Source organism: Crinia signifera, chromosome 1, assembly GCF_055691185.1.
Source record: "Crinia signifera chromosome 1, ASM5569118v1, whole genome shotgun sequence".
Classification (NCBI taxonomy): Eukaryota; Metazoa; Chordata; class Amphibia; order Anura; family Myobatrachidae; genus Crinia; species Crinia signifera.
In genome coordinates, this window is record NC_139217.1 from 438,138,201 (window position 1) to 438,159,657 (window position 21,457).

The 21,457-nt window shown below is 44.3% G+C and overlaps 1 protein-coding gene across 1 annotated transcript; it reads left to right on the forward strand.

The window, feature by feature from the left end:
- The first annotated feature begins 7,706 nt into the window (after positions 1–7,706).
- PLK2 (polo like kinase 2) lies at positions 7,707–15,084 on the forward strand. The gene is made up of 14 exons (XM_083153388.1): positions 7,707–7,982; positions 9,086–9,193; positions 9,318–9,434; positions 9,553–9,682; positions 9,873–9,960; positions 10,085–10,180; positions 11,198–11,396; positions 11,491–11,638; positions 11,748–11,845; positions 11,972–12,089; positions 12,347–12,587; positions 12,684–12,813; positions 13,959–14,069; positions 14,314–15,084. The coding sequence occupies exons 1-14, from the start codon at positions 7,776–7,778 to the stop codon at positions 14,503–14,505; spliced, it is 1,983 nt and encodes a 660-aa protein (XP_083009514.1). The 5' UTR covers positions 7,707–7,775; the 3' UTR covers positions 14,506–15,084.
- The last annotated feature ends 6,373 nt before the right edge of the window (positions 15,085–21,457 follow it).

Below are 21,457 nucleotides of genomic sequence, written 5' to 3' on the forward strand. Positions count from 1 at the left end.
GAGATTTATTAATATAATATACACTTTTTACATAGCCACTGTCCAACCCAATTGCTTTCATCTTTTTGAAAAAAAAAAAAAGAATTTAATAAATGCCGGTCTGTGAAACCATCACACATCACTACCAGGGTACACTTTATAGTCATTGTTAAGCACATACATACCTCTCAACTGTCCTGTTTTTTTGGGACATTCCCACGTCCCACCTTTGCACTGCAATTTAGATTTCAGTTTCAACACACCCCACCAAAATATAATTCTCTTTGCACATGTTACATCTGCCCCATCTGCAGTGCAGCATGGTTTTGTCCATTAGAGAGAGAATCAGGCCCCAAATATGTGCTGAGACCAGATCTGAATTAGGCCTTTTATCTCTATTTATGCATTTTTTCCCCTAGTAAATGTAGTTTTTTTCCTTTGTACTGTACACCATATTGTAATATAATGTTTTTTAAAGTGTACATTAGTCCTTTGTCACTGCTGTCCTGGCTTACCTTGGTTTATGATGGGTAAAATGTGCTATTTTTTTGTGCAATAAAATAAAAAATAAAAACAAAGAATATTCTATCATTTATCCGTACAGCATATCACCCAACTTCCCAACTTCCAGGCTTAGTAAAGAGGGACATAGGCGCGCCCGGAATTAGGGGCATGGCTTGCCGGAAAGGGACGTGGCCTATAATCGCTTCTTCCCCGCTTTGATGATGTGAAGGGAGGGGGGGGGGGGGGCATGGCCAAGAGGCTCTGTGAGCTTCTAGCCACACCCCCAGCCCCTCTGGCTGCGGGAATAGATGCTGTGCACATGCTCACAGCATGCGATTCGATGCGATTTTGTATAGGATTCAATGTTAACAAGGTCCTGTTCATTTCCCCACTATCCAAGTAGGCATAGAGTTGATTTTATAAAGCGTGGCGAGCGCAGCGAGCCACCGAGCCCGAAGCGTGGCGAGCGAATGCAGATTTCTTAAAAAGTATTCTGTGTACGCTCGCCACAGGTTTATATCCCACTCCATGCCCACTTGGATAGTGGGGAAAGGAAAAGGACCCCTTTTTCCCATTGAATTCTATGTTAAAATGGACCATTTTAACATTGAATCCTATGGAAAAATCGGGACCATCGCATCGCATACGATTTGGTCCCATGCGATGTGATGCTACCGATCCGACCCGATTTCTAAATCGGACGCCCAGATACTACATCTTAGTCAATTTACAAAGCACAGGTGACAATTAGCAGCAATTCTTAGTACACAATACAGCTGATATGTAGGGCAGCCGAGGAGTAGCCCGCATGTTACCAGAGGCAAGTTGTCACAAGTGAGAAGAGATGTGGGTATAGATGGTAGGTGAGTAAGAGAGCGGTAACTCTCTCTGCACATGTTACATCTGCCCCACCTGCAGTGCACATAGTTTTGTCCATTTGAGAAGGAATTTCGCTTTGCGAGTGAACCAGAATAAGGGACAATGTATATCAGGCAGCCTGTGGATCTATAGTAGGAATAAATGCAGCATGGCTGACAATGTGACAGTTAGTAATGACTACAGCTGTGCACCAGCTACGTGCTCTGGGGAATGTGACAGTTAGTAATGACTACAGCTGTGCACCAGCTAGGTGCTCTGGGGAATGTGACAGTTAGTAATGACTACAGCTGTGCACCAGCTAGGTGCTCTGGGGAATGTGACAGTTAGTAATGACTACAGCTGTGCACCAGCTAGGTGCTCTGGGGAATGTTAACCCGGGTGTTAAAACCCAGGTCTCTGACCCTTCTTTTTACCTGGGTTGAGGACCTGGGATTTAAGACCCGGGTTGACCCTTTCAGACATAAGAAAAACCTGTGTTTTTCAGCAAATTACTGGTAGAACTGCTTCACCCGGTAATTTGCTGCTGTAAGTGTGAAAGGGTGCAGGCTGCACCTGGGAAAATGACCCAGCAGTCAAAATGCTGGGTAATTCCTGGGTAGTATGTCAAAAGGTACCCATACACGGTCCGTTAAACGGATCCGTTTGGGTCTTAATTAGCATGCATCGTATCGGATCGCATGCCTAGTGCATGCCTAGTGCATGCAATGCGATCCGATACGATGTTTAGCTAGTACAAAAAGTATGTGCAGCACATACTTTTTGTACCGTACTATGTGATGCGCGGGAGCGCGCATCGCATAGTACAAAACGGACGGTCCGGGAACGGACCGTCTATGGGTACCTTAAAAGGGGTATTAGTAATGGCTACAGCTGTGCACCAGCTAGGGGATTTGGAAAACGTGGAACGTTGGTAGATCACAAGGACCAGTTTGGCCAACCTTGGTCTAGAGCAGGCCTGGCCAACCTGTGGCTCTCCAGATGTTGTCAAACTACAAATCCCATCATGCTTTGCCACAGTTTTGCTATAAGGGAGTGTTAAAACTGTGGCAAGGCATGCTGGGATTTGTAGTTTCACAACATCTGGAGAGCCAAATTTAAGGCAGAATCAGATTGGCGAGTATTTTATCTCCCACAATAGTATCGTTCTCTAAGCCTTAATAAATACACCCCTTAGGCTAAGCAGCAGTACGAAGCTGCTCACGACGATGGTAATTTAAATCAAAATTGGGCTATAGGGGGTTATTCAGACCTGATCGCTGAATAAAATCCCTCCCTGTGCATGTCAGTGAAAAACCTGCAAAAATATTGCAGCTCTGCATTTGCAACTCACTCACCACCTAATGATTTCTCCAGTGTATGCAGTTTGTATGCGGCCCAGGACCTACTCGTCAGTACAATAGAATAAGGGTGATCGGGGCCGAAGCTGACGTCACAAGACTTCCCTGAAAACGCCAAGGCCCGCCTCTGTTGTCCCTGACACTCCCAGTAAACAGCCAGGTAACATTCACAAACGCCGGCTTCTTGTCAATCAACTTGCATACAGCCATCGATAAAAAAAAAAAAAAGACGCTGGATTTTATTGCTGGATGGCCTCATGCATGCGTACCGCAGAAGCATGCGCAGTTAATCAATTATCGCTCGGCCTGCGGATTCGCAGCCATGTGATCAGGTCCACTCTGAATAACCCCCCATAGAGAGCTCACCAGGGGGTTTATTCTAGTTCATTCTTTCTGACAAAATCCTTCTTAGATGGACAAAACCATGTGCACTGCAGGGGGGCAGATGTAACATGTGCAGAGAGAATTAGATTTGGGTGAGTTATTTTGTTTCTGTGCAGGGAAAATACTGACTGCTTTATTTTACACTTCAATATAGATCTCACTTTGAAGAAAAACCCCACCCAAATCTAATTCTCTCTGCACAAGTTACATCTGCCCCACCCGCAGTGCACATGGTTTTGTCCATCTAAGAAGGATTTTGTCAGAAAGAATGGACTAGAATAACCCCCCAGGTTATTGAAGTATGCAGGTTTTATTTCAATGCTCATGCCCTCAGATAGCCACTAGATGTCGCTCTGGCTGTTTCGTACTCTTTTGGAAAGTGAACCATCTGACATGAATTAATGCAATTATGTCCTATTTATTTTCTACATCATAAACCAAAGTCGTTAAACTATTCTCCCATTTGCACTCTTCCAAGCTTTATTGTTCATTCCGATGTTACAGCAGTTTATCAACCAGCTGCAACGTTTGTGATGCTAATGAAAAATCTCCAACTGAATTAATTCAAAATCTCCAAAATTTAGATTGTATTCCTACATGCAGTAACGTTACATCTAGAGCAGATTTTTTTTTTTGTTTTGGAGGGGGACGATGCTGTAGGTAATTTACTATCAGGCCTTGGCAAAGTATAAAATAAGGATTTCCTACTTTTGGTTTTTATGTTGTGTGCAGTTATGTATTTGGAAATCTGTAGAATTAAATCAATGGAGTCATCTAGGGGTAATGCTGGATACAAACTATAACATTATCTGTCCAATTTTTCTGGTTGGAATGCAAATCTGGTAATGTATGGAGCAAATAACAATCAACCCTCTACTCCCGAACCTGGAAAATGGAGAAAAAAAATGGGTGTTGGGATTAATTGGTTCAATTAAATAGATTTAACCAATTTGTCTGAATGTTATACCCCTTTTCCACTGCTGCTAAAACCCGGGTTATTGCTGCGATAACCTGGGTCATGGCTCAGTGGAAAGTTCCAAACTGGGTCCGACCCAAGATCTTGGCGGGAAAGAGGTATTGTAGTGTGTGGCCAGCTTTGGAGGCACAGTCCGTGTGACAGGGTGAATCGTATGGCAGACTGGTCGGTAAAGATGACATTTAACAGAATATATTTCAGTTTTGGAGAATTCATATCCTAGTAAAATTCCATATATTTCATTGTATACCTGATGAAGAAAGGCCTTTTCTAATGCTGAGCCCTTTGCGAGGGTTGCACCTGAGGCCCAGGTATAAAAGACAGCAAATTCCTGGCATCCAATGTTGTCAGACCAATGTTCTGCTTTGGGTTGACGGGAGTGTATAAGAAACAAAAGAAACTATTTAACATTATATGAGCAAATTTGAACAGCATGTGGCTCTAAAGAAGATGATGAACTATAAGGCCCAGCATGCCCTGAGAGCCTCCAGCTGCCTTTCAATGCTATGCTGGAAGATCACATGACCGTACACATAAATCACTCCAGAGATGAGACACACCTGGAAACAAGAAGCTTTGGAACATTCGGCCATTTTTATGGAGATCATAACTCATGGTTGCCTACTTGACCCTCTCCTTCAGGGAGAAAATGCTCTGTTCCTGGACTTCCCTGGTAATGTATGATTGCCATCACCTGTGGGGAGCTAGTTAATTGATAAGAAAGGTGTTTCACCACAGGTGATGGCAATCATACATTACCAGGGAAGCCCAGGAACAGAGCATTTTCTCCCTGAAGGAGAGGGTCAGGTAGGCAACCCTGTCATAACTAGTCTACAGCACCGGATCTCAAACTCGGTCCTCAGGACCCCACACAGTGCATGTTTTGCAGGTCTCCTCAGAGAATCACAAGTGAAATAATTAGCCCCACCTGTGGATCTTTTGTAATGTGCCAATGAGTAATGAGTGCACCTGCCAGGTGACCTGGACAACGTAAACTGTGTGGGGACCTGAGGATGGAGATTAAGAACCCCTGGTCTACTGGAATGTAAAATATGAAATCCCAGCATACATACCGTCTTACCTATGTGACAAAAGCATGCTTAACCTCCGTTATTTAACACCAATAACCTCCCTAAACATGTTTCCCACAGGACTCCCTGATCAATATGATAATAACCCATTAGTGCCGAGAGCATCACATAACACAATGACAAAAACCATGATAAAGAGGTCTAAGTCGTGCTTCTATGTAAAAGGTAAGAACGGTTATGTAAAATGCAGGATGGCGGACAATTTATGACGATTATTGTGGAGAACCTGATTAAATATGCTAATCTCCTGTAAGTGGCGTGCTAAGCCGCACAGACTGGCGGATGCTTGCTGTTACTCATTTGAATATGCATATCTGTCACATGTGGTAATTGGCAGGGGTCTGTTCCAGCCTGACTTTGATTGGCTTGGAGTATGTGGAGGCTTTTTATTATAAACACTTTAGCTCTGCTCTTGTATTGATGTTAAAAGGGTCACTAACAGCCGCCACATTTTTGTGCATCCGGATAATTGTTTTACAATCTGGGCAGATAATAGTTTACCTGATGCTTTCTCACAGTGATCAGCAGATCAAAGCGTTCACCTTTGCTTTACATTTTTCTGGTCTGACAGCTGAGAGGCGAGGACATGCCTGAGCTTGTCACCCTGGAACTAGTGTGAAGAAGAACAGCACCAGTCAATCCAGCTCTGTGGGAGAGGTGACATAAGTGACAAAGGCCTGAACTGTGTATATCAGGGACAAGTGCCCTCCTGCTTCCTCCTACCTGCATTCTCTGGCTCTCGTCCATGCTGGTGCTACTGGCAATCAGTATACACCGCCTAAGAATCGGATACATTATAAATGTGAATAGCTTGGACTGGCCAGAGGACATTAGCCAATATGGCGTCTCTCCTTTGTTTAGTAAATTGTGTCACTTTGATAAATATAGCACCAACAATGTACATAACAATGGGGGTTATTCTAGTTCATTCTTTCTGACAAAATCCTTCTTAGATGGACAAAACCATGTGCACTGCAGGTGGGGCAGATGTAACTTGTGCAGAGAGAATTAGATTTGGGTGGGGTTTTTCTTCAAAGTGAGATCTATATTGCAGTGTAAAATCATGCAGTCAGTATTTTCCCTGCACAGAAACAAAAAAACCCCTGCAGTGCACATGGTTTTGTCCATCTAAGAAGGATTTTGTCAGAAAGAATGAACTAGAATAAACCCCAATGAGAGACATACATTAAGGGGAATAAACAGATTGGATCAAGATAAACGGATATTGTTAAGCTGGGTACACACTATGCAATATTATTGTGCATATAGTCTAGTGCAGGCATATTCATCCTGTGGCCCTGCACCTGTTGTGAAACTACATATCCCAGCATACCTTGCCATAGTTTTAACATTCCCTAATAGCAAGACTGTGGCAAGGCATGATGGGACTTGTAGTTTCACAACAGCTGGAAGGCCATAGTTTGGACATGCCTGGTCGAGTGTGTACTCGCTATATTGTTACCAATGCACACTCTTGTCGGTCATTAATGACCCCTCCTGTCCTCGGAACGTGCAGTTACATGTTCAGCGCGAAGGGGGTGGGGGGATTGAGTGATGTCACTGAACGATATCGTTAACAATAACGTTATCTATATTGGCGGTGCTAGGAATCACATAATGTGCGCCCAGTTTTACCTCCAAAAATTTCAGATGTTCTATATCATCTACATATCCGATGTATATGCGCAGGCTGTGTCACTGATAGTGCCTCAGCCAGTTGCCCCATTGTTAACAATGGTAGTACTAGTTGCTAAAATATGGGTGGGGGGTCATTTAAAAATACTATTAGAGGTTCCCAAACTCGGCCCTCAAAGCAGCCTAATAGTGATGGTTGTATGGATATGGATGGCCTTTGTCAATTGAATGTAAACACCTGTACTCAAGCATCGGCCTCCCATAAAACCTACACTGTTTTGCTGTGTACACACAAAGCAATGTGTATTATGATATATCATTCGTACATGGATTGGAACAATATATCGGGAAGATCGAATAGTATACACCCCATCGCACGTGCTTGGCTGTCGTTCATCGTTTCGTCCCATCTGCAGTGTTGCACAACAGAGGGGACTATACTGTATGCAAAGAACAATGCAAAAGTACATCTTCCACTGCATCCTGCCATCACGCTGCCCCTCATCTGAAGAGCTTACAATCTACAATGCTAAAACAACCATCACCCGTCGGCTGTGACAGTGACTACAGCACATTCACAGTCCAGAGAGGTTAACTTAGAATTCGGAAACAAGTCTCGGGATAAGTTCTAAATAATACATATTAAAACAAGGATTTCCCTGCCTGAGTGATAATAATAATAAAATGCTTTTTCCCTTTATTTTTTAAATAGTTCATTCTTTCATTCATGCTAGTGCTGTAGAGGCTGCACCACTGCTGGCACAGGGGTGGCATGACACCAGAGAGCGGCAGCAGCAGCAGCAGCAGCAGGGATATGCCCAGGCAATGACCAGCATAAGCACACACAGACAGCAGACTGTAGAGCCGCTGTCACGGGGAGGGGGCGTGCCCGTGGGAGCTGATATAAGGCGGCGCCGGCCCCGCTCCCCCGCACAGACGGCGCTGATCCCTGTTAGCAGCGGGAGTGACTGTGTACAGGGACTGGGAACTATGGAGCTACTGAGGACGATCACAGCGCAACCCGGCACCGGCAACCGGGTTAGCGAGCTGGGCAGGGCGTGTGACCCAAGCAGGACCCGCTGCAAGCTGCCGACCGAGGGAGAGCAGCATGTCCCGCACACCTGTCCTGAGGAGTCCCGCATCATCACCGACCCCATCACCGGGCGGCGCTACCGCAGGGGCAAAGTGCTCGGCAAGGTAGATGCTGGGACCGTGCATGGGACTTATGTGGATGTTATTACCCCCACTCGTTGTGCACTATGGCTGCAGGCAGTGAGGGGGCAAATGCTCTGGGAGACTCCTTGCTGGATACATTGTAAATCTACAGCAGGGGTGACCAAACCTGTCCTCAACATCTGCGAGCAGTATGTTTTTCAGGCAACCTGTGGATCTATACTATAGTAGGAATGCAGCATGATTGACAATGTGACAGTTAGTAATGACTGCACCTGTGCACCAGCTAGGGGATCTGGAAAACGTGGACTGTTGGTAGATCTTGAGGACCGGTTTGGCCACCCATGATCTTACAGTATGTGCTGGCTGTGTATGATCAGTGGTGAATATAGGCATGCTGGCTGTCATATCTGGTCTGCAACCCAGTTAGTAACCTGGCATTACAACTGTATTGTGTTTTTTTTTGTATCATAGCTTGTTCTCTACAAATAGCGTTAGGTCCTAATGAATATGTATAACAGATTTACTAAACCTTCATATCTCTCAAGCTATATTCTATGTAATACTTGGATATGGTAGTTGCTCTCAGCATTGACACATGGGGGCTGATTGAATGGATTGTCTGCAATACTATCCATTGGCTTATTGTAGCTTTGGCATTGTGTATCTTGATATAGTGTACACTGCTATGGGGCTGCCAATGATATGGGAGTTTGGTGTGAATTAGGGGATTTCTGATGCCATTGCTGGTGTTCCAATGCTGTTGCAGCTGCAAATTGTGAATGCAATGACTCCTTTGTTGGGTTTTCTGCCTTTGTCTCCTTCGCTTTAATTGATTCCCTTATAATATGAAGCAGAAGGCCCTTGTTATAAAATAATGTATTTATAGATATCTATTTTTTATTCTGCACCTTCAAAATAGGTGTTTTATTTTTTTATATTTCAATTTATATAACAAATGTGAGCGATGCTGGCATTTTTTTAGCCAATGTTTTGCATATCTCAGTCGGCACTCAAAGGGTTAATTATTGCAACGATGTGGCTCAGATGGAGGAATGCATTGCAAGGCTATTGTTTTAAGCCGCTTGGCTCATCGTCCCATATTCATCGCCTGCTCTCATTTCTAGGGAGGATTTGCGAAGTGCTATGAAATGACAGACTTGACCAACAACAAAATCTACGCTGCCAAAATCATCCCCCATAGCCGGGTGTCCAAACCACATCAGAGAGAAAAGGTGTGTACATTCCTCTTGTGTGATCTCTGCATATGAACCTGCTATTCCGTCGCTATATTGGTATCTAGTAGTGTTCTTGCACAATGGTTCCCAATATGAAAATAACGTGACCTCTGCTCTGCAGATTGACAAAGAGATTGAATTGCATCGTACCCTGAACCACAGACACGTTGTGCAGTTCTATCATTACTTTGAAGACAAAGAGAACATCTATATATTGTTGGAATACTGCAGCAGACGGGTAAGCACCTCTGTGTGTTTGCCTTCTCATAAGCCTGTAATGTGTGTGTGTGAGTGTGAGCCCCTTATCTGTGCATCCTCTACCTGACCCGTGCTAATGACACATCCTCTTTCTCTAGTCAATGGCCCATATCTTGAAGACCAGGAAAGTTCTGACAGACCCCGAAGTGAGATACTACCTCAGACAGATTGTCTCTGGCTTGAAATACCTACACGAGCAAGAAATTCTCCATAGAGACTTAAAACTAGGTAAATTGTGGTGGTGTTCCCAAGCTGTATTTGCTTTAATGACCGTTAATTAGCATTTTAATGTGGCCTACCGGTAATGCATCTTGTGTGCAGTCAAAGGCGTCATGTAGTGTTTTTAACCTGAGACTTTGGTGGCAGCTGAATGATTTTGGTTTAGACAGCAACTGTATCTGTGGTTTTTCTTTTCTAGGAAACTTTTTTATTAATGAGAGCATGGAGCTGAAAGTGGGCGACTTTGGCCTTGCAGCGCGGTTAGAACCTATGGAACAGAGGAGAAGGTGGGTGTGAATATAACGCTGCTCTCTGATACGACTGCCAAGTGCTGCATACATTTTATGCAGGTGAAACAAATTGGCATTTTTTTTGTTGAAGTCTAATCTTTTTATTTTGGCTCTTCCTCAGAACGATTTGTGGCACACCAAATTACCTCTCGCCTGAAGTGCTTAACAAGCAAGGGCACGGCTGTGAATCTGACATCTGGGCTCTGGGCTGTGTAATGTAAGTATTGGTGCCAGTATGAAATGTGTTTGTAGTGACAGAGCCAGGGGCCCTGGGCAAGATATTGTTTGGCTCAATCATATGCCCCCCCCCCCCCCCCCCTATTCTTTGTAAAACACACATTCAAAACAACGTGCAGAGATCTGATGTATTGTTCCCTGGGCTTTAGTAGGGATGTTCATCAATGTAGTTGCCATCGATGGCGATTCTGCAACCAGCCATCGATAGTTTTAGATATCGATTGGCCCATTCAGTCAAAGCTAATGGAAGACCATCAGAACTCAGGGGCGGCACTGCCGGGTGTTGGGGGGCGGAGCAATGTTCATGTCCCAGCACCTTGGGGGGAAAAAGGAAAGCATCTGGTTCTCCCACATCGATGGCAAAAGTATTCAACATCGGCCATAAACCATCGATTTAAAATTGTCGATGGCCATCCTTAGACTTCAGTGATTTAGCAGCTCTAGGTAAGAAAGTAGAGTAATGTATTTCAGGAGCTTCCTTCACACCATAGCTCTAAACTGATTTAGTTTACAATAAACCTGGCGGATCAGGGACTTCATGTGGCAGAGCCTCGTTGGTTGAGGTGGCAGTGCTTGGAGCTGACGCTGCTCCAAGCACTGCCTCAATCAGTGCAAACTGGGACTGGGTCGCTCGACCGGGTTAACCTGTTCACACTGCACAGCTACCCGGCAACAAACCGGTAAGAACCCTGCGTATTCCCGGTTTCAAATGCCAGGTTGCTGTACCCTGGTAAGGTCTTCCAGATTGCCCCTTTTACCAGGTCGAACCAGCGACAAACTGGCATAAGCCGGTAATTTTGTGCCATCTAAAATTAGTTTCTGTTCCTATGGGGGGGGGGCATCCAATTACAGCGAGTAAGTGCCGGTGATGCGAAAACTACCCGAAACAGCCCACTTTATATAGAAGACTTGCTAAATCTCCATTAATAAAGCTCACAATGAAATATTAAGATGGTGGATGTAAGTTTCATTTCTCACGGAATGTGTTATGTTCTAGGTATACCATGCTACTAGGAAGACCTCCGTTTGAAACCACAAATCTTAAAGAGACCTACAGATGTATCAGGGAGGCCCGGTACTCGCTGCCCTCCTCACTAATGGTTTCCGCTAAGCATCTCATAGCCAGCATGTTGTCACGGAACCCAGAGGACAGACCCAGCCTAGAAGAAATCATCCATCACGACTTCTTCTCCCAGGTGTGTAATGAGCAAACTCTGCAGACGTATCTCTTACCTGTCCCTCAAATTCAATGCAAGTAGTAACTCCTCCCCCTTCTCTTCCCCCAACCAGGGTTTCACACCCGATAGGCTCCCGGTATCCTGCTGTCACAGTGCACCCGACTTCCACCTGTCAAGCCCAGCTAAAAGCTTCTTCAAAAAGGCTGCAGCAGCTCTGTTTGGCGGGAAGAAGGAGAAAGCAAAGTACTTAGATAATCACAGTAAGTTACTTCTCGTTTCTGTTGTGTAGCCTCCATAGAGGCAGCTGCAGCCCTCTGTTTCTTTATGAACCCTGTAAACGCTTGCTAACCAGGCTGCACTTTTCCGCAGATAAGTTTGTGAAGGAAGAGGAAGAGATCTACAAGCTGAGACAAGAACTAAAGAAAACCTCCATCTCTCACCTGACCGGGAGTCCTAGAACAGACGAGGTTGGTTGAATTTGCATATTTCTGGGGAGACCGTTTTATATGGGGAATCTTTAATGTTCAGAATTAGTGTGTTCAGAACATTTTGGTCTCTTGCTCCATTGTGATTCTTTTGTCCTTTTATTATAGGAAAGCAAAACAGTCTCAAAGTCGAATGTTCTTGACAGACCTGACAAGCAGCAGATGGGAGACACTATAAGAATGATTGTTCGAGGGACCCTGGGTAGCTGTAGCAGCAGCAGTGAATGTAAGTATCACAGTAGGGCTATTGATAGATCTAGTGACTACAGTGTGATGGTTGGCAGGATTAGGCTTCTAGCTGCCTTGGCATGGATAGTAATCAGTACACTGGCTGCATAATTAGTGTTCGCAGCCTGCAATAAACTAGTGGATGGTGGTAATTGCTGTACTATGGGGTGGTGTAGATGTCTGTATGTGCTGAGAGGTCCTTATACTAGCTTTCTTGTATGTCATAAGTAATGTGTGTTTATTTCTTCCTTCCAGGCCTAGAGGACAGCACAATGGGAAGTGTGGCAGATACTGTTGCCAGGGTCCTCAGAGGCTGCCTAGAAAACATGCCAGATGCAGACTGTATTCCAAAAGAACACCTAAGCACCTCATTTCACTGGGTCACCAAGTGGGTTGACTACTCCAATAAATACGGTTTCGGCTACCAGCTGTCTGATCACACGGTTGGCGTCCTGTTTAATAATGGAGCACACATGAGCCTTCTGCCTGACAAAAAGTAAGTATTGCTCATTCATAGCCTGTTTCTGTGCAATGATCTGGTCTCCGGCCCCCAGGGACTCAGTTCTTACCCTTGTGGCTTTTATTTTAACAGGACCGTACACTACTATGCAGAGCTTGGTCAATGCTCCATCTTTCCTGCTACTGAGGCCCCTGAACAGTTCATCAGCCAAGTTACGGTTTTGAAATACTTTTCCCATTATATGGAAGAAAATCTCATGGATGTAAGTATTTACCTTTTAACGGAGTCTGCTCTTAAATGTGTGGTTTTTTTTTTGGGGATTTGAAAAATGCACCGATGTACAGTATGAGCTTATATTATGTAGAGTCACGTGTGTCCTTGATGCAGAGGTGCTCAAGAGACTGAATTTAAAGCGATGCTCAAACTACTGAAGCTTTTTATTTCATTGGACCAGTGGTTCTCAAACTTTATTGAATCCAGTCACTCTACAGCACAGGTTCTCAAAGTTGGTCCTCAGGACCCCGCACAGTGCATGTTTTGCAGGTCTCCTCACAGAATCACAAGTTAAATAATTAGCTCCACCTGTGGATCTTTTAAAATGTGTTAATGAGTAATGAGTGCACCTGCCTGGGTGACCTGGAAAATGTGAACTGTGTGGGGGGGTCCTGAGGACCGACTTTGAGAACCTGTGTCCTTGACTATCCGTGGTTCTGTTTCCCACTGCACCCTTATGATGAAAGTTTTTATGAATAGCTTTGGAATAAATACTAATTGTAGCAAGTTTTGCCTTACATCCTATATCAGCAGCAGTGGTGGTGTACAGCTAAGCTTCCCATTGTCCCTGTTTTGATTGCCAGCCACTAGCACTGGTATTGCCTGTCACTATGACCATAAATTTGATTGGGTCTTGAACCACCCACCCTATGCACCCAGGGTATCTAGGCACACCATTTGGCCACCACAGTTGTAGGCATTCTAGAACTGTGGGGAGATTAATTGGGGAAATCCAAAATACCCTTGACCTCTATCTAATTCATGGGTCAGGTCACGTCCACATCGCTCACCTGAAGTTCCGCTTAATGACCTGTCTAAATACAGGCTGAATCTGGGTACGCACCTAAAGACGTATCTGACCAATCTGCTGGGAACAAAAAGCTGATAATGTACTGAAGCAAATGATCAACCGTTACTGGAAAAAGACTGCATTTAACCAGTTTGGATACATTTGTTAAATCAAATGCATTTTTTGGACAAACAACCATGGTCTGAAGACAGTATTTGGGAGTGAGTGGTTGGTTCCATACATTATCAAACCAGACCGATTGCACCCTTAAAATAAAACCTGTAATACCTGCATATAGTAAACATCGTATTTGACCATGTATTAATGTGTTCCCTTTATTTAAGGGCGGAGACTTACCTGGTGTGACGGATGTGTGCAGACCCCGCTTATATCTGCTCCAGTGGCTGAAGTCGGACAAGGCTCTCATGATGCTGTTTAATGACGGCACGTTCCAGGTAAATACAATGTTTGTTCCTCCTTTGAATGTGTTCAAACCGGGAGGATGGTCTATAATTGGGTAAGGGCCATTGAGTTGACCAAATTTAGGTTGACCTGCATTTGGTCAACAGGCCTTACGTCAACACCTGAAATAGGTAAAGGGTAAGGTTGACAATGGGAAGGTTGTCAGTCCAAAGCATGTTGACCGTATACCCTATAATTTTGTGGCGGTTGATCATTAATAATCCTTTCTTATAACAGGTCAATTTCTACCATGACCACACAAAAATCATCATTGCCAACCAAAGTGATGAATATCTTCTTACCTACATCAACGAGGATAGAATGTCCACGACGTTCCGTCTGAGTACGCTCCTCTTGTCTGGTGGCTCCAACGACCTGAGAAACCGGATGGAATATGCATTGAACATGTTGCTGCAACGGTGCAATTAATGTGGCTGATGGAAACCTATAGGATAGAGTCCTTCACTGTGACGAGACCTATGAAGCTTTGGCAAGTTGGAACGTGGAAGTGGTACGAATAACCTTCCTACTTGGCGCGCTGGGCTGGAACCAGACTGGAGAGCAAATTCATCCTGATTTGTTGGATCCATTTCGTGTTCTCTTAGAAGGATACTTACTGTGGAAAGTAATGTGGTGACCTGTGACATTTTTTTTGGGGTGGAACAAATCCCTCAAAGTGGGGTGATGATGTTTTTGCTCCATAGAGTAACTTGGTGGATGAGGATTTGGACTGAACATTTCTATGATTCTGAAACGAATGTTGGCTCTAAAGGAACAAGTCAAGTTATGGAATCAGCTGTGATCATTGCGGCTTACTGCTGCCAAACTGTGAACTATGGCCATATATAATATTGTTTAATACCCACGTTTGTGGCTGGACAAGTGCATTCCTAGTTCTAAATAATTTATTACAGCCCAAAAGTGAAGTATTTATGACCTTTTTGGACTTTAATTATTTTGAGTATACATTGTATACTATGTTGGCAATAAATACATGAAACTACCAAATGCGTACTTGCTTTGTGATCCCCCATAATAGATGGGTAAATGAATGGAGACTAATGGGAAATCTGCAGGCATTACAAATGACACTTGTACTGGTAAAAATGGTTTTATGGACATTGAAGTACATTGTAGTTATGGGAACAAAACGATTTTGCTTTAAGTGCTCCAGAAAATGGACAGTTGGGTTTTCAGCAGATAGTCACAAAGCTTAATGACGTTCTGTAATGTAATAGAACTGCTGACCTACTGTACACAGGCCACGCTAGGTGCTCTCAGGATCGGGGAACTTCATATACATTTCCCTACAGCTAGGGTTCCTGTCCACAGTCCCAAAGGCACACTAAGGGGTACATTTACTCAAAGCTTCTAAAAATGAAGTCATGTTGCCCAAAGCGACCAATGAGAATCTGTCATTTCTCTATTGCATCCTAGACTGTTTGCTATGGGACAGCATTCCCGGTTTTCATTTTTTAAAAGCTTTCAATAAAGTTATCCTAGTACAGGTTTTAAGGATACTTTGAACACTGGTACCTTTTTTGTATGGCCATCATTGTGACTGAACCATCGGTCTTCAATCTTGGATATCACTTAAGCCTAGACCAGTGATAGAGAACCTTCTGCCATCCAGGTGTTGAACTACACATCCCAGCATGCCCTGCTACCGTTTTGCTATTTGGACATTCTAAAACTGTTGAAGGGCATGCTGGGATGTGTAGTTCAACAGCTGGAGGGCCAAAGGTTCCCCATCCCTGGTCTAGACTGTTAGTGCGCTGTGAGGACCAAGATTAAGAAACTGCCCTATATTGTTTCTATTAAAGCTACAGTAATGGCTGCTAATTGCATCTTACAGGAGATATTGTGGGGTTGATTGAATTCGTGCCATCCAGCTTGCCCTGACAGTGCACACATGCCACACAACATTGTGCCCTGAACGTATAGACTTCAATACAATCCAAATGAATGGTGAGTGGCAGCGCTGTTGCTGGCATTGCCACATTGCAGCTTCTTAATTAAACTCCTATGACGGGGTAGCAAGAAAGCAGATATTGTATGAACACTGGACCGCATAGAAGATGAAACAAATATGGTGTCCTTGCGATATTGCAGTGGTAGGAGATGGTGTCAAGCCTCTGAATACGGCATTCACATCATGGTTAAATGTCGAAGTACAGTATGATCAGGTTTATGGTGTTCTGCTTGAAGATGATTCATTTTAATTCCATTGAATATAAATGAATGCTCCCAGTAATGTGTATTTTAACATTCCATGACTGTTGGGAATAATGCGTTTTGGAAGTATGGTCCCATAGCTGGTATAAAGATCCAATGGGGGTAACGCTGTGTGCCCATATAGGCAGTGCATGTGATAATGTAAAGGAGCCTGAATATATAATTCAGTGCCAGTACAAAGGGCACCAAAGTAAATGTATCTGCCCTTGTACTGGCACTTATGTAAAGATTTAATACAGTATCATTTAGCAGTTTGGATAAAGTGAAGGTTTTCATTTTAAGTTCTAAATTTAAAAATGTAGTGAGTAGATCCCTATAAATGGTAATAGAAAATATTCATTTAGCAGAATCTTACTAATTAGTCATAGTGCTTACATAAAGCAAATATGCTTTGCACCTGCCAAATACTGGAATTGGGGAAACCTGTAGGAAATGAGTGGGGCTGGCCTGTCCCTGTGATGCAGCCGCTGATCTCTGTATGAAGCTTTAGGAGAGGGCTGGAACATGATCTGGTATAGACTTTTCTATTGTGCAGTCAAAGGCGAGGAGACCAGCAATAAATAAATATAGGTCTGAAGAGACCGGGTATCACAGCTATGAGCACATCCGGGATTGCTTGGTATTTAAGGGCTAGTGTCCAGATGTCCGACCCTGAATTGATTAACATCAGTGGTCAGTACCAGTGGTCCGCATCAGTGGTCAGTACCAGATATCGCGGCTCTTCCAGGGAAGTGTTTCTGAGAAACAACTGATTGTCTTTCCACCACGACAGGGACTTTTCTCCAATTCCTTAAGGGAGTCGAAGACCAAATATTTTTGTAGGTCCCATTGAAACTTGTGCATCCTTCGTCTTGCCCATATCTCAGCTAGTGTCGGTTAGGTTGTAGTGCAGGTTTGTTATAGAGGAGGGAGGAGTTGGACTTTAGAACGGAGGTGGGCGGATCATCAGGAAAAAAGTCACCTGTCTATACCTGAGAAAAGGGCCTAAAATTCATTGTAAGGGCTGCCATGAAGGAGGAAGAAGAAAAAACTTTACCAACCTAAATCTCATCGGCAGGTTACACCTGTCCCAGATGGTATTGCCCAGTGGTGTGCCTTTCTACTTACTTAAAAACATGAGTCTGGCCCAAAGTATTTTTTTTTTTTCTGGCAACAAATTAACACAATTATACAGTAATTTTAAGACCATAACATAAATCAATGCTAAACTTCGCTTTCTTAGCAGTGATTTCTCATGCCCTTGTAAAACTATTGGTGGCTCTTAATAAACCCCTCACTGAAAAAAATCTACTCCTAGATGTAGTTATAATGAACTCTGCCGTTCATTGAGCGTTGATTTTGTTAAGGTTTAAAGCTTACTGCTTCATCTGCAGTGTGATGCCATTGATGTTATTGTGTAAGGTACACTGGGGCAGATGTATTAAGCTTTAACAAGAGATAAATCCAAGTGTGATAAGGAGAGATAAACGTCCAGCCAATCACCTGCTAACTGCCATGTTACAGGCTGTGTTTGAAAAAAGTCAGTAAGGAGCTGATTGGCCGGACGTTTATCTCTCCTCATCACCCTTGTATTTATCTCTTGTTAAGGCTTAATACATCTGCCCCACTATCATATTTTGCCCTCACAGATCTCTGCTCTATAATTGCAAGGTCATGAAGTATCACATCGTTACTGCTCTGCATCCACAGATGCACACACACACACACACACACACACACACACACACACACACACACACACACATGCACAGGCAGCAGCTTACCTTTTGGGGGTTATTCTGATTTGTTCTCAGCAGGGCTGCGTTTATACGGGGACCGATGTTTCTGTTCTGTGCATGCGCATTTCTGCGAATACGCAGGTTGCGCGCGCCCACAGCGAACAGACTGTTCACCGGGTGCACTCATCCAGGACAGCGGGCAGGGGTGTGGGGCAGTGGGCGGCCCCATTAGCATATGGGAATGCCCAGCATTTCATGGGCGTTCCCATGAGAATGCTGAGTGTTCTCATACTAATGAGGCCATGCCGCGGGTGCGAGGGGCGGGCAGCTGACATCACCATTCACAAGGCGGGGTTTGGTGGACTCGCAAGGCTGCGAATTAGCAGCCTTGCGAATCAACCAGAATAACCCCCTTTTTGTTCCGTTTTGTTACAAGAGTATTCAGAACATAATGCAGTGTTGAAAAATGTATTTAAAGTTCTCAATTGAATTAGCTACATATAACCTAAAGCAAATTTGTCTCAGACAATTGGGTTAGCTTCATTGAAAGGCTCTATCTAGCTGATCCATGAATGACGACTCTCCTAAAATAGCCAGTAAAAAAAGTGTGAAAAAACGCTTTTAATAGAAGAAAGCTATCGTACAGTATGTCTGGCACGCTGGTTAGTAATGCTCAGTGAGAGATACTTCAGAGGCCTTTCATGACTTTCATGTCAATCCACTGTGCAGATGAGATGTGTAGTCTGCAAATATGTCACTCATTGATGTGTATAAATATAGAGGCATGGATTTTACACAATGGAATATCCTGTCTTTAGCTGTATTCCTGACAAACCTCATTCTCCATATATAAATGCACCATAGCGTGCGGACAGAAAGTGCTTAGCGCGCCTGGGTCTGAGATATACTAAAAGCTGTAATATATTAATCTATGTTCACACAATCTTTGATAATCAAATGTAAGTACACCGGTACTTAGGCTGCCACCAGGTCTTATTGCTTCCGGGCAGTAGATACTTATTCAACAGACAACGAACCGCTAGGTGGTGTTAGATGGCCAGAAAATACTACAATATAGTTGCTGAAGGTGCAACTGTAAACTAGTCACTAGGATTACCCCCAATGTGGTAAATAGGGTATCTGCCAGAAAGGCTAAGCACAGTCACTAAATCAGTCAATGGAATAGATGATGAATAAATGAGGACTTAGCTTGACTGGCGACAGGAATCCCAGGACAGGCACGGATGACAGGGATACGAGTGATCTGGACAAAACACGGACTGGAACTATGAGGAATCTTTCCACCGGGTGTTCTGAGAATCTCCTTGAACAGGAATCCACGGACCTTCCTGGAGATGGTAACGACAGGATCCTCCAATGGACACACAGCACAAGGTTTTTCCAAAATCCTTCCAAATGGAATCTTTCAACAGAGAAGCACCAGAGAATTAAAGGGATCTTCTGCACCAGAATCCACTGGACCTTTCTGGAGTTGTTAATATGACAAAATCCTCCAGCAGATTAGGCAGGAACAGAACTTACCAACGTTCGCCTAGTAGAATCTCTCGTATAAGGACAGAAACAAACTTGACTCTTTCTTCCAAGATTAGCTTTGGAATCTTCCCTGACTGAATCAGCACAGGACCTTCATTCACCTTGCGAATGGCTTGTGAATAGAAAAAGTAGCAGGAATTCATCACCGCCCGGCGATGCACAGGGAATCAGTAACCGGCTGCCGTGTGAATTCGAGGCCAAGCAATCAGGTCTGAATTACCTCCTTAGTGCCAATCTCCTTACAAATCTACATAAATCTAGTTCCCCATCATCTCCCTTGTCCAAACTTTATCAAATAAATAAAAGCATCCAACTAGTAATTAAAAATGTTCATGATTTTTAATGCTGTCAGTCAAGTATTACCGTACACATTGACAGTGGCACTGCCATGCTGAAGTCCAGATTCATGTACAGTATATATATATATATAGAGAGAGAGAGGGAAAGAGAGGGGGTGGGGGGGTGTCAGAGCATTTGTAGGCTGTGTGCTTTCTAGGGGAGCAGGGAGCATCTCTGTGTACTCCTCCTGTCTACCCCCCTGTATCCCCCACCAATTGATGCGTTTCCCTGTAAGACCAGATGCATGTGTGGAACAGGATATCACCAAAGAGCGTTTTCCCTGCGGTTTAGTAATGACCCTCCCTACAGTATGTGCGGCACATAATGGTAGAGGTCACGGGGCTCTTTGTCAATAGGCAGAGAATATGATCAGTATAGAAAAAGTGGCCTAAGGGAGAATAACTGTCAGTTCTAGGTCAGTGTGTTGCAGAGCAATAGTCAGGCTGGTTAGGTGGAATTACAGACTGCATCATCTCCTCCATAGGGAAAATTGGTTTTCTGTAAACCTCTTTGTAGCAGATTATCTGACCCCTACAATGAGCTGACTGACCTGCTAGACGTGAATGGATAGCACACTCCAGACTAATAATCTGAGCAACAATACATCCATGGAAACATCAAACCTTGTACAGACCGTCACTGCTTACATTGCATTAATTACTGTTCAGACACCACATTATTCCCCTTGTTCACTGAAGTACAGACACGCGGCCCCCATGTGCAGTCACATAGACACGCGGCCCCCATGTGCAGTCACATAGACACGCGGCCCCCATGTGCAGTCACATAGACACGCGGCCCCCATGTGCAGTCACATAGACACGCGGCCCCCATGTGCAGTCACATAGACACGCGGCCCCCATGTGCAGTCACATAGACACACGATCCCCATGTGCAGTCACATAGGGAAATAATGTGTATCTCATTTCCTCTTCCTAGCCCTAATATGTGCTGTGATTTGGCAAACCAGTGACTTCACTTCAGTTAAAGGGCCTGATTCAGATTAACCCCTTCCCGACATTTGACGTATATATACGTCATGGCCGGGATGTACTTCCCGACACATGACGTATATATACGTCATGACTTCAAAGTGCCACTGCGTCTAGAGACGCAGTGACAGAGGGACGATGTCTGCTGTCCCTGACAGCAGACATGTCCCTGCATGCCCCCCCGTCGGCGATCGCTGTGATTGGCTGTTCAATGTGAACAGCCATTCTCAGCGTTTTCCTGTGTTACCGGCGAATCAGACGCTCGGTAACACAGGTGTCAATCACCGCCGGGTGTGAGGGGGCATGAGGGGGTCATCGGTGACGACGACACCTCACCCCACCTGCCCCCAAGGCTGTGATTGGTCCGTCGGACCGACGGACCAATCACAGCCAAGGCGCGTCATTTAAACTAACGGTGACTGCGCTGCAGACGCCATTCCGGTCTGGAATTGCGTGCAGAGCGGTCACCGGCCACTCTGTCGTGATATACATACCTGAACCTTGCCTGATACTTACCTGATCACCGCTGATCACCGCTGGTAG

Coding starts and splice junctions, on each gene's coding strand:
- PLK2 (XM_083153388.1), top strand. CDS start 7,776: ATGGAGCTACTGAGGACGATCACAGCGCAACCCGGCACCGGCAACCGG. Junction 7,983..9,085: donor GGGGCAAAGTGCTCGGCAAG/GTAGATGCTGGG, acceptor TCTCATTTCTAG/GGAGGATTTGCGAAGTGCTA. Junction 12,588..12,683: donor AGCCTTCTGCCTGACAAAAA/GTAAGTATTGCT, acceptor TTATTTTAACAG/GACCGTACACTACTATGCAG.